The 11,372-nt window shown below is 46.0% G+C and overlaps 1 protein-coding gene across 2 annotated transcripts; it reads right to left on the bottom strand.

The window, feature by feature from the left end:
• Positions 1 to 356: 356 nt before the first annotated feature.
• On the bottom strand, positions 357 to 2,919 carry LOC124699934 (glycosyltransferase BC10-like). 2 transcript variants are annotated; one of them, XR_007001568.1, is made up of 2 exons: positions 1,157 to 2,919; positions 357 to 605 (listed from the first exon to the last, which is right to left on the bottom strand). XR_007001568.1 is itself a non-coding variant. In XM_047232151.1 (2 exons), exon 1 carries the CDS (start codon positions 2,280 to 2,282, stop codon positions 1,209 to 1,211), a length of 1,074 nt encoding a protein of 357 aa, XP_047088107.1. In that variant the 5' UTR covers positions 2,283 to 2,919; the 3' UTR covers positions 357 to 605; positions 1,165 to 1,208. The 2 variants fall into 2 exon arrangements, 1 of the variants encoding a protein (XP_047088107.1); XM_047232151.1 differs by having other exon boundaries at positions 1,165 to 2,919.
• Between the last annotated feature and the right edge of the window lie 8,453 nt (positions 2,920 to 11,372).

Below are 11,372 nucleotides of genomic sequence, written 5' to 3'. Positions count from 1 at the left end.
AGTTTGGCCAATGGGTCCAAAAATATATGTCAAGGAAGAATCTTCAAACCAAACAGCTCCATATTAGGGTTTAAGGCTGCTTGGTGCTTGCATTGCATGAATTCTGTTGTTAGTGCAGCTCTACTCCTCCCTTTTTTTTCCTTTGTTAAATCCTTATACTAAAATCGTACAGCAAAAGTCAAACATGCCTATTAGTTTACTATTATCTAATCAAACTGCCAGTCTAGCTTAAGAAATGGAACCATGAGATGAGCACAATAGCACCAAAATACATTATCGACAACAGGCATGACATGTTATATACGCAATAAAAACTACAAATGATCAGTCCTCCACTGAATGTATTGACACCTCCGGGTCCATGTAATACATAGGATGATCATGCTAACTACTGACCTATTGCTTGGCAAGAAGTGGTCTCGTTCAAACAGCATACTCACATAGCGACAATCCGTGGCCATACCATACTCTCCGACCAGCAGCATCTATTACCGGAAAATCTTTGAAGCACGGAAGAGAAGAGCAAGGATGGGACAAGTTTGTTCCTCAAAAAGATCTGGAGGGTATAGATGGACCAGCTTGCGCTTGTTCATCACATCACAACCCTGCACGGGAAACAAAAGGAGCAAGCCCTAAATTTTCTTTGCTAGCAGAGCCCAAGAAGACATGAGTTACACTTAATGCTAATTTAAATAATACTATGTTGCAGAGCAAACTACTTTGGCGGTTGAGTTTAATAACAATCAAGAAAGGCACTAAAGATTACTGTAGCAATGTGCATATAGCAACTGTGACACTAATAGCAACACATATGCGTTTTCACTCTTTTGAGAAAGCAGCACAACAACTTGCATTCAATGACAACACATCTACCAAGTGAGAAAATACATTTGATCTCAATCTGATAGAAACACACACCTACAAGAAGCTGACCCGACAACAATATAACAAGGAAAAAAGATGAAAAGTTCCAATTTAATGAAGTATGCAACTTTATTATTTAAGTGTTAATTAAAGCATACATATTTCAGAATTCCTAAAACTCCCGCATTTCTCATACTATGTACACTCCACTCAGAGACAACTCTCTCAACACAACACCTAGACAGAAGATTAGTTAATTGAACAGTGCAGCGACAAGTGCACGTCTTCATACCTCATCATCTCAGCGTATCCGACACCCCCAAAAAATGGCGGGTGCTGCTGGCCTAGTCACGTAGGATGACGGAGTCCGCGATCTGCATGAGCGGCTCAAGGCACTCAGGGGCGAACTTCCGGGCAAACATGTAGGAGTAAGTGGCATTGGACTTCCTGAGCTCCCTGATGAGTCTTGCGGACACCTCCCCAGGTTGATAGGTGTGCGGGTGGCCCTCGACTTGATCTGTCCAGTTGACCCTCGTGAGGCTATACTTGGTGCAGCCGTCGGGGTCCTGCATGTCGAGCAACGTCGGGAAGTAGTGCTCCTCCGGATAGCACGAGTCCTTGCGCTCGATCAAACAGGGCAACTTAAACTTCTTCCAGAGCCTCATGTCCCTGACAACCAGGATGGCATGCCTCCTGGTGAGCACGAAGAACTGCGACCCGGAACGGAACCGGTCGTACGGCACCTCTGGCAGCATGACCTCATCGCCGCGGGCATAGTACCTATCATGGAGCACCCAGTCCTTGTCCTTGATCTCTATGAAGCTGCGGTGGCGGCCGTGGGGGCCAGCATTGTCGGAGAGGAGTGCGTTGTACATGGTGGGGAAGGGGTGGAGCGGGATGCATGACTGCGAGAGCAGCGCGAAGAACTGGTTGGAGGGGTCGTCGAGGAGGGCGGTGGCGAGGAGGCGGCGCGCGGCGGAGATGAGCGTGGGGGAGGCGCGCTGCGTGGCCTTGGCCGGCACGAAGCGGCCGCGGAAGGTGGGCGTCAGCGGCAGGTCGAGGACGGAGGAGGGGTCGGCGTGCACGTAGATGTTGAAGAGCTGGCGGTGCCCGCGGAAGTACTTCTCCCAGAGCGGCGAGAAGACGATGTCGGAGTTGGTGAGGAAGAGGAACGCGACCTTGGGCGTGGGCCGGCGGTGGAAGAAGGAGCTGGTCGCCGGCTTGGCGGCGGAGGTGGAGGAGGAGAGGATGGCCCGGCGGAAGAGGGCCAGGTCGTCGGACTCGTCCGCGTCCGGGATGGCCGGGAGCGTCTTGGGCGGGATGAGGCGCGGCACGAGGAGGAAGACGGTCGGGATGGAGACGAGCAGGAGCAGGGAGAGCAGTAGCGGCGAGGCGTGCGTCGTGACCGACGGCGTCATCTCCGGCAGCTGCGGAATGCGAGCGGGTGGAGGGGGATTGGATCTTGGTGCGGGAGAGGAACAAGAGAGGATTTTTAACGAGGGCAGAGATTGAGAGCGATTGACAGGGACAGTCCCTCCGGAATCGGTTGAGAGGAATGCCCCCGCGAATTGGATCTTTCGATCCGGGCTTCAGAGAGGACAAAAGGGCGAGGGGGAATCGGGAGAATTCTCGTCGGGGAGGCAGCAGGCAGGAGCCAAAATATCAATCCGAGGAGCAAGAGCGGCGCATGGCGCGTCCCCTCCTCCTTGGAATCGAATCAAATGGCGAGTGGCGCCGGCGCCCTAGGCGTCCAACCCCGCCCAGACCTCGCCCATGTCAGCTGGGTTCCTCGCGAGATCCGGTAACAGCAGGAACGGGCGGGAACGGAGCAACCGACGCCAACAACCGGACGACGCGGCCGGGGGGAATGGCGGCACAGGGGGGCTGCCGCCGCTGCTGGCGGCGGGCGGATCCGAGCCGATGCCGCGCGCGGGAGGGAGTGGCGAGGAGACGGAATCGCCGGAGGCGAGAAGTCGGGAGATTTTGGGAGATCTTTGGGTGATGTGAGGCGGGGAAGGGGGGCAGGTTGAGGTTGGGGAAGAAGATGGGAGTGAGGAGGAGAAAGAGGAAGAGGGTAGGAGAGGTGCGTGCGTGGCGTGACGGAGCTGGTCGTTGCTGTCAGGTGGGGCCCACTGTCCAATTAATTTAGGAGTGTAATTTGGTGACGCGGCGGACAATTATGGTTAGTGGACGCCACTGTCTCTGTCCAGCCTCTGCCTGCCTGCTGTTACATCGGGGCGGTTGGATCCGCCCTGAGCGTTGATCTTGATGCACCCGGAGCGTCTACAAGACCTTTTCGTACGTACTGTTAAACAGATGTTTAGGCCTACTTGACGAACAAAAATTCTACAAAGGACGCATCAAGAGTACTAACGAATCTTGTAAGAATAGAGGAAGTACTGCATAAATTGGCAATAAAAATAATGCTTGATAATTTTACATGTCAACGGCCTGTGCAAGCTCGCTTTCCATAGATGTAGCAAGACAATGCGAATAACAAGCCACGTTCCAAGTGTCACATAAGCATAGATAGTGAGTTGGCATGCATGTTCATAATTGATGCATGCTTCAATCTATCTATCACAACGTAGTTACTCTTGAACTGCTGGAGATCTAAGTTGAGGTGGTGATTAACGTTTTGTTCTCTTTTCTCCTTTTGGTCGTGATCTTCTTGAAGGCTCTCCAAGTGAAACATATAACATACGCAACTAATAAATTTCACTAACATGAATCCACTTTACTCAATCTTAGGTGCTTTGATGGCCGCCACCAATGTCTATCTTCCTATTAAAGGCGCATGTAAATGCATCCGTCTGTGAGATGATATAAATAAGCTCCCGCAAGAACACTTTGGTGCAAGTTAGGTAGACAAAGAAAAACTCATGCAAAGCACTATGCATCAAGTTGTGCTAACTGGGGTATATACCAATGGGTTTGGGAAGCATCGAGAATTCAACTACCACGAATGTGTCTAGTGGTGCTAATCGTAAACTATGCAATTTGGTGAATCCATAGTGCAAGCAAAGTGATGTTCAACTGCAAGGTAGACCTGCTGCGGGAGCATGTACGTGTTATAACCATTTTGCATGAACGCAAGGGAGCAATGAGGTAGAATGTAAGCAAATGACATGAGCTTGAGGAGTCCCTTGTTCTACCGGCAAGTTCCGAGTTACAAAATCCCAAAACAGAGCTGGCAGTATTATGATTAGTTGACCAACATGATTAAGAGCTCAACGAAATTTGTTTGAACTTATGTCACTTGTTTGGCCGGCCTCAAAGAACTAGGTGGAACCTCTCGGTGCTTACACGTGGCAAGCAATCCAGCCAGCTAATTGTCTAATGAGAACCTTTTATTTTCGTATACATGTACCAATGGCAGTGGCAAATTGGCAACGATGAATGATCGAGTTGTACTTGGAAGCTTTTTTCTGGTCGTATTAGCAGAGTAGTTGATGTCTACGGGAGCTTCTATTCTTGTAGACAGTGTTGGGCCTCCAAGAGCAGAGGTTTGTAGAACAGCAGCAAGTTTCCCTTAAGTGGATCACCCAAGGTTTATCGAACTCAGGGAGGAAGAGGTCAAAGATATCCCTCTCATGCAACCCTGCAACCACAAAGCAAGAAGTCTCTTGTGTCCCCAACACACCTAATAGGTGCACTAGTTCTGCGAAGAGATAGTGAAATACAGGTGGTATGAATGAATATGAGCAGTAGTAATGGCGCCAGAAAATAGCTTGCTGGCGTGTGGTTGATGGTGGTAATATGGTAGCAGTAGTAACGCAGTAAAACAGTAAACAAGCAGAGATAGCAGTATTTAGGAACAAGGCCTAGGGAATAGACTTTCACTAGTGGACACTCTCAACTTTGATCACATAACAGAATAGATAAATGCATACTCTACACTCTTGTTGGATGATGAACACATTGCGTAGGATTACACGAACCATCAATGCCGGAGTTAACAAGCTCCACAATTCAATGTTCATATTTAAATAATCTTAGAGTGCATGAAAGATCAACACGACTAAACCAAGTACTAACATAGCATGCACACTGTCACCTTCACACCATGTAGGAGGAATAGATCACATCAATACCATCATAGCAATAGTTAACTTCATAATCTACAAGAGATCACAATCATAGCCTACGCCAAGTACTAACACGGATGCACACACTGTCACCATTACACCGTGCGGGAGGAATAAAACTACTTTAATAACATCACTAGAGTAGCACATAGATAAATTGTGATACAAAACACATTGCAATCATAAAGAGATATAAATAAGCACTTCACTACGCCATTCATAACGGTGAATAAGTATTCACGTGAAATATAGCCTAAGAGACCCACACGGTGCACACACTCGTCACCTTTACACACGTGGGACAAGGAGTCTCCGGAGATCACATAAGTAAAATTCACTTGACTAGCATAACGACATCTAGATTACAAGCATCATCATATGAATCTCAATCATGTAAGGCAGCTCATGAGATTATTGTATTGAAGCACATAGGAGAGAGATGAACCACATAGCTACCGGTACAGCCCCGAGCCTCGATGGAGAACTACTCCCTCCTCATGGGAGACAGTAGCGTTGATGAAGATGGCGGTGGTGTTGATGGAGAAGCCTTCGGGGCACTTCCCCGCCCGGCGGCGTGCGGGAACGGAGACTCCTGTCCCCCAGATCTTGGCTTCGCGATGGCGGCGGCTCTGGAAGGTTTCTCGTACCGTGGCTTTTTTCGTATCGAGGTTTTAGGTCATGGACCTTTAAATAGGCGAAGAGGCGGAGTCGGAGGGGCGACGAGGCGGCGACACCATAGGGGGGCGCGGCCAGGGCCCAGGCCGCGCCACCCTGTCGTCTGGGGCCCACAAGGCCCCCTCGCGGTGGCTCTCGGGTGTTACGGATGCTTCCGGTGAAAATAGAAACACGGGCGTTGATTTCGTCCAATTCCGAGAATATTTCGTTACTAGGATTTACGAAACCAAAAACAGCGAGAAAACAAGAATCGGCACTTCGGCATCTTGTTAATAGGTTAGTTCCAGAAAATGCACGAATATGACATAAAGTGTGCATAAAACATGTAGATATCATCAATAATGTGGCATGAAACATAAGAAATTATCTATACGTCGGAGACGTATCAGCATCCCCAAGCTTAGTTCCGCTCGTCCCGAGCGAGTAAAACGATAACAAAGATAATTTCTGGAGTGACATGCCATCATAAACTTGATCATATTGTATACATATGTAATGAATGCAGCGATCAAAACAATGGTAATGACATGAGTAAACAAATGAATCATAAAGCAAAGACTTTTCATGAATAGCACTTTCAAGACAGGCATCAATAAGTCTTGCATAAGAGTTAACTCATAAAGCAATAAATTCATAGTAAAGGTATTGAAGCAACACAAAAGAAGATTAAGTTTCAGCAGTTGCTTTCAACTTATAACATGTATATCTCATGGATAATTGTCAACATAGAGTAATATAACAAGTGCAATATGCAAGTATGTAGGAATCAATGCACAGTTCACACAAGTGTTTGCTTCTTGAGATGGAGAGAAATAGGTAAACTGACTCAACATAAAAGTAAAAGAAAGGTCCTTCAAAGAGGAAAGCATCGATTGCTATATTTGTGCTAGAGCTTTTATTTTGAAAACATGAAACAATTTTGTCAACGGTAGTAATAAAGCATATGAGTTATGTAAATTATATCTTACAAGTTGCAAGCCTCATGCATAGTATACTAATAGTGCCCGCACCTTGTCCTAATTAGCTTGGACTACCGGATCATCGCAATACACATGTTTTAACCAAGTGTCACAATGGGGTATGTCAACATCCGAATTTTTAAGTCCGGATGCCCTATTACATCATACATCGCAATCCCAGGAAGATTGTTGTTGCGAGACATAATAGTAAGCAGTTCAGAGTCACCATTTATTACAACACATAGAGTCTTACAACAAGGGATCACATGATCCAATATTACACAAATATATTGTTCAACATCACAAATACATAGCGGAAGCGTAGTAGTAGTGGACTATCTATTCCACAGGCAACGCTTGACGTTAGAAGACGATCCTAATTATCGTAGACGTCCTGCTGTCCGTCATCCTGATACTGTTGCTCCTCTTCAAAGTCCGGCATTTGAATAGCCAGGGCAAAGCCATGAGTACTTTTAAAGTACTCGCAAACTAACTCTAAGATAAAAATACTCATTAAGTGTAAGGGGGTGCTAACCTCTAGGTCTATTTGCATAAAGCCAAGTTTTAGTTTCATAAACCTTTGGTAAAAGCCTAAATCCTGTGCTAAACTAACTCAAGTGGGAACATTAGTGTCATTCCCACAACTCATTATAGTTCACCATAATGTCACCCTTCAATCCACCATCAAAACATTTTAATGATAACGGAGATAGTATGGCCTTTCCAATTGTCCGTAACCGTGGACACGGCTATTCGAATAGGTTTAACACTCTGCAGAGGTTGTACTCTTGTGCCACAACTTTTGATTACATCCGTCGAGGATAACCCCGAATCATCGTAACACAGATACGCGGATCATCAACCATAACCTTTCACTTATATATGCTAGTATGAGCACCTCTCCCCATGAGCTTGGCCTCCCGGTGAAAACCGCGGTCAACCCGGGAACTGCACAGGGCTTGGGCCGTACATTCACCTCATTCTAAACATCAGTCCACACTTAACGGAGGCAGCCGCAGCGTAACCCCTATGATGTTTGTTCAGAGGGAACCCATACTAAAATACACAAGTTTCTAGTTAAGCCCTACCCATAATCAGGTATTGTGGGGGTACTGGTAAATTTGGAAAGGTATCGCATTCAGACTCAATCATCAATTTTATCAAAAATCCCCACCTTCTCTTTTTTCAAATCCACCTTCACTTTACTTCCCTTCAAAATTATTTCACTCCACCATGTTCCCATCTAGAGTAGTCAATTTTAATTGATTAGCACTAGCAACTATATGAGGGGTGATATCTTGTTTGAGTGGTGCTAAACTATTCCAGGTATGGTTCTACTCTAGACCAAGTGAATCATAAATCAAAAAGTACTTTGAAATAAATAAGCAAAAGTAAATGAGGGTAAAAACATGGGATAGGAAATACATAAAAGTAAAGTGTGATGGTGCCTTTGCTCTTGTAGAGCTAAGCACTTGTGTTTAGCAAGGGTTAGCTTGCCTTGAGTTGAGTAGTTCTCAAAGGTTTCTTCTTCTTCCGGCAAGTAGTCCTCCTCCTCTTGATACTCCTCGTTACTAGCGTCTATATACGAATACGAGGTATAAATACTAAACCAACTCACATACTAAACTAGAAACACTCAAAAGAGTTCACACTCTAGTCCTATTATCAATCAAACATGGCATGGTGAGTTATTTGATGAATTCCTATTTAGGAGAAAATAATTGTCCTCTCATGATTGCTATTTCCAAATTTTAGTATGTAGATCCATAGAGTAATTCAATTCCTCTCATTACCTCTTATTAAAATTTAATCCCTGCATATAATAATAAGGTATGAAATATAAGTTGACCCAAGGTCAACATTTCATATCTATTATATGTGAGTATAATTTAAGTGAAGTGCTACACTTCACATAGTTTTAATACCTAACATTTAATGAATTAAAATCTCTAAGTAGTAATTCTCAAGGGTTCATTAGCCTAAGTCCTTCCCCCTGGTTATTAGTACTTAGGATCAAGATTTAAATGAGGGGTAACTCTCATATTAGGTTTGGGTTTGAATTCCATTTTTTTTTAAAATGCTCTAGAAATGACTACATAGCCATTTTATCTGATCTAGTCCATGATCATACAAACAACTGGGTTATGTTATTGCATAATCAATTAGAGGACATCATTTGTGATTTATTAGAGTTGGAATTACTTCAAAATCTCTTCTGGTTGAAATTTAAATAAAGTTTGAATGTTCAAAAGTCCCTGTCTTGTCTTTTTTATCAGATTAAATCTATTTCGAAAATGAAGGTGAGGCCAGTGGCATGAGCTAGACAATTTCATGAGCTTTCTATCTATATAAAATTGGTTAAATTTGGTGTAGTAGATGTCGAGCTATTAAATTTTGAAGTTAGCATCAGTATTTGAATTTGAACTAATTGGATTAATCCTATTTGAATTTTTGGGCCCGGCGGGAAAAGCTAACGGGCCGAAACGGTTTAAAACCTCACTGCGCGGCCCAGCACGCATCTGGTGCGAGTGGGCTGCCTGACGAGGTGGGGGCCAGTCGTCAGTGCCTCGTAACACGCCGAAGCGGTACGAGCGAGTTAGGCCATCCGATTAGATCAGCGATCAACGGCTCGTGTGCGTCGTCGTCCCCGGCGGGATTCCGACGAGGTCACCGGCGGCGATAGGGGGTCGGAGGGCCTACCAGGGTTCCCGCGGTGTTCTGCTGGTGGCGAGGCGACGTTGTCGAGGATGCTGAGGCAGGCTGGTAGCGATGGCGAAGCTCGGGGTGGCGCCAATTGTCGACGGCGATGTCCCGGCTCCGGCGGCTCCGATCTTGAAATTGCTTCTCCTCCGGCGATGATCGAGCGAGCTATGGTGGTGAGGATGATCAGTGGTGAGAGGGGAGTCGAGTGGTGTGAAGATAGCGTGCTGGGAGTGCCTCTATTTATAGGGTCGAGGAGTGCCGCGGGGTGCTGCAAGGGCGCGGCCATGGCGTGGCGTTTCCGGCGAGCGAAGGGGCAAGTGAAGGACGGCATCTCGTAGGCGTCGTATTGGAGATGCTCAACGGCTAGCTAGCGCAGAGATAGGGCTACGGAAACGCTCGAGTTTTTGCGGTGATCATCGCGGTACCCGCGGTACGTCGGCGACGAGGACGACGGTGACAAGGCCCTCGGCGCGTGTTTGAGTGTGTCTAGGCGCTAGAGGTTGTGGAGTGGCTACTCGACGCGGCGGTAGGGATGCGGGCGAGGACGGCCGCGATCAAGTGGGCGACGTATCGGCGCGGCCGGTGCGCGCTCACCGCGTGCACGGGCATGTCCTGGCAACATTTTGGCATGCTCGTTCCAGCTCATGCCGTGCGTTGGCGATCGAGAGAAAGGTACAGGCTGAGTCCTTGTGATGCAGGGATGCTTGAGGACATGGAGAAACGACGAGGGGGAGGCCAGGGAGAGGAGTGCCAAAGGTGGCCGGCATGGCATTGTTTGGCATAGTTTAGGGTTTCTCCTCGACTTTAATGGACCATGCAAGTACTGGACTAGAGGCAGGGGGTGTAGGGGAGGCTGATGATCACATTGCCAAAGTGGTTTAGGTCAAAAGCTCGGTGGATAAAAGCATGTAACACTAATTCCGAAGCTGCTCGCCACCTGTTCGACAAAATGCCCGCATGAAACTTTCTTTTGAATTTTGAAATTCTCTTTGGTGAATCTCATTTATATAATTAGAGTGAAGTATTGGTGGTGGTGGTACTCAATTTGGAAAAGATTTGCAGAGTTTCAAATTTGGGGTCATCTTGTTTTTCTTCTCAGATCCCATTTTGTTCCTTTAATTCTGGTCAACCTAGTCAACTTTAGGGAGGGTGGTCAACATGAAAAGTACTCATCTTGACATGGTCTTGGATGACCTGGCTTTAGTTGACCTGGCTTAGTTTAAGAATTGAGAATTACAGAGAGGTAAAGAGGTGAAGAAAATATTTTTGTGTTAAGTGGCCATTATCATATGTAAGATGATATCTTGATTTCTTTTGATTTGATTCTTGATCCAATGATGCAAAAGTGTTAGTTTATCATATTTAAGTGTTTTAGAAGCCATGGGGCAAGTAATTGTGGCCTAGGTTGAAGAATTGCAAAATGGCATAATATGTATGTAAGGGAAAATAGGGGTTTTTCCCATTTTCTTTATCTTTCCTCAATTTAGGGTTTGGTGATCTTGGTTAAGGTTCTCATAGCAATGTTAACACATATTAACACTCATCATGGCAATTGCACAAAGAAAATCACTCAGATGCATATATCTATATGTGGCACTATATGCATGGGAAAAGTTTTTGTTAATTGCAAAATTTGAGTATCTGAAATTCTCTCTTGATCTTTATTATTGTTAAAACTTGGGATGTTACAAACCCTTCCCCCTTACAAAAGATCTCGTCCCGAGATCTGAGAAAACTAGGTACTAAAGAGATCGGGGTACTCAGTCCTCATAAAGTCTTCTCTCTCCCAAGTGGCTTCCTCCTCGGTGTGGTTACTCCATTGGATCTTCAGGAACTTGATACTTCGGGTACGGGTGGTTCCGAAGGCTTCTTCCAGGATGCGAATAGGTACTTCGCGGTATGTCGGATCTGAGTTGATATCCACAGCTCGATGGTCAATGTTCTTGAAAACCTCGGTCTTCTCCGGTACCTCTAAACACTTCCGGAGTAGCGAGATGTGAAACACATTGTGCACCGCTGACATTTCTTCCGGTAATTCCAGCTGATAAGATACTTCTCCTCGGCGACTCAGGACTTTGAAGGG

Source organism: Lolium rigidum, chromosome 3 (genome assembly GCF_022539505.1).
Source record: "Lolium rigidum isolate FL_2022 chromosome 3, APGP_CSIRO_Lrig_0.1, whole genome shotgun sequence".
Lineage (NCBI taxonomy): Eukaryota > Viridiplantae > Streptophyta > Magnoliopsida > Poales > Poaceae > Lolium > Lolium rigidum.
Note: the sequence above shows the minus strand (reverse complement) of the source record. Positions and strands in the feature narration are given on the sequence as shown.

Excerpts from the sequence above, each read along its gene's own strand:
- LOC124699934 (XM_047232151.1), bottom strand. The coding sequence starts at position 2,282 with ATGACGCCGTCGGTCACGACGCACGCCTCGCCGCTACTGCTCTCCCTG.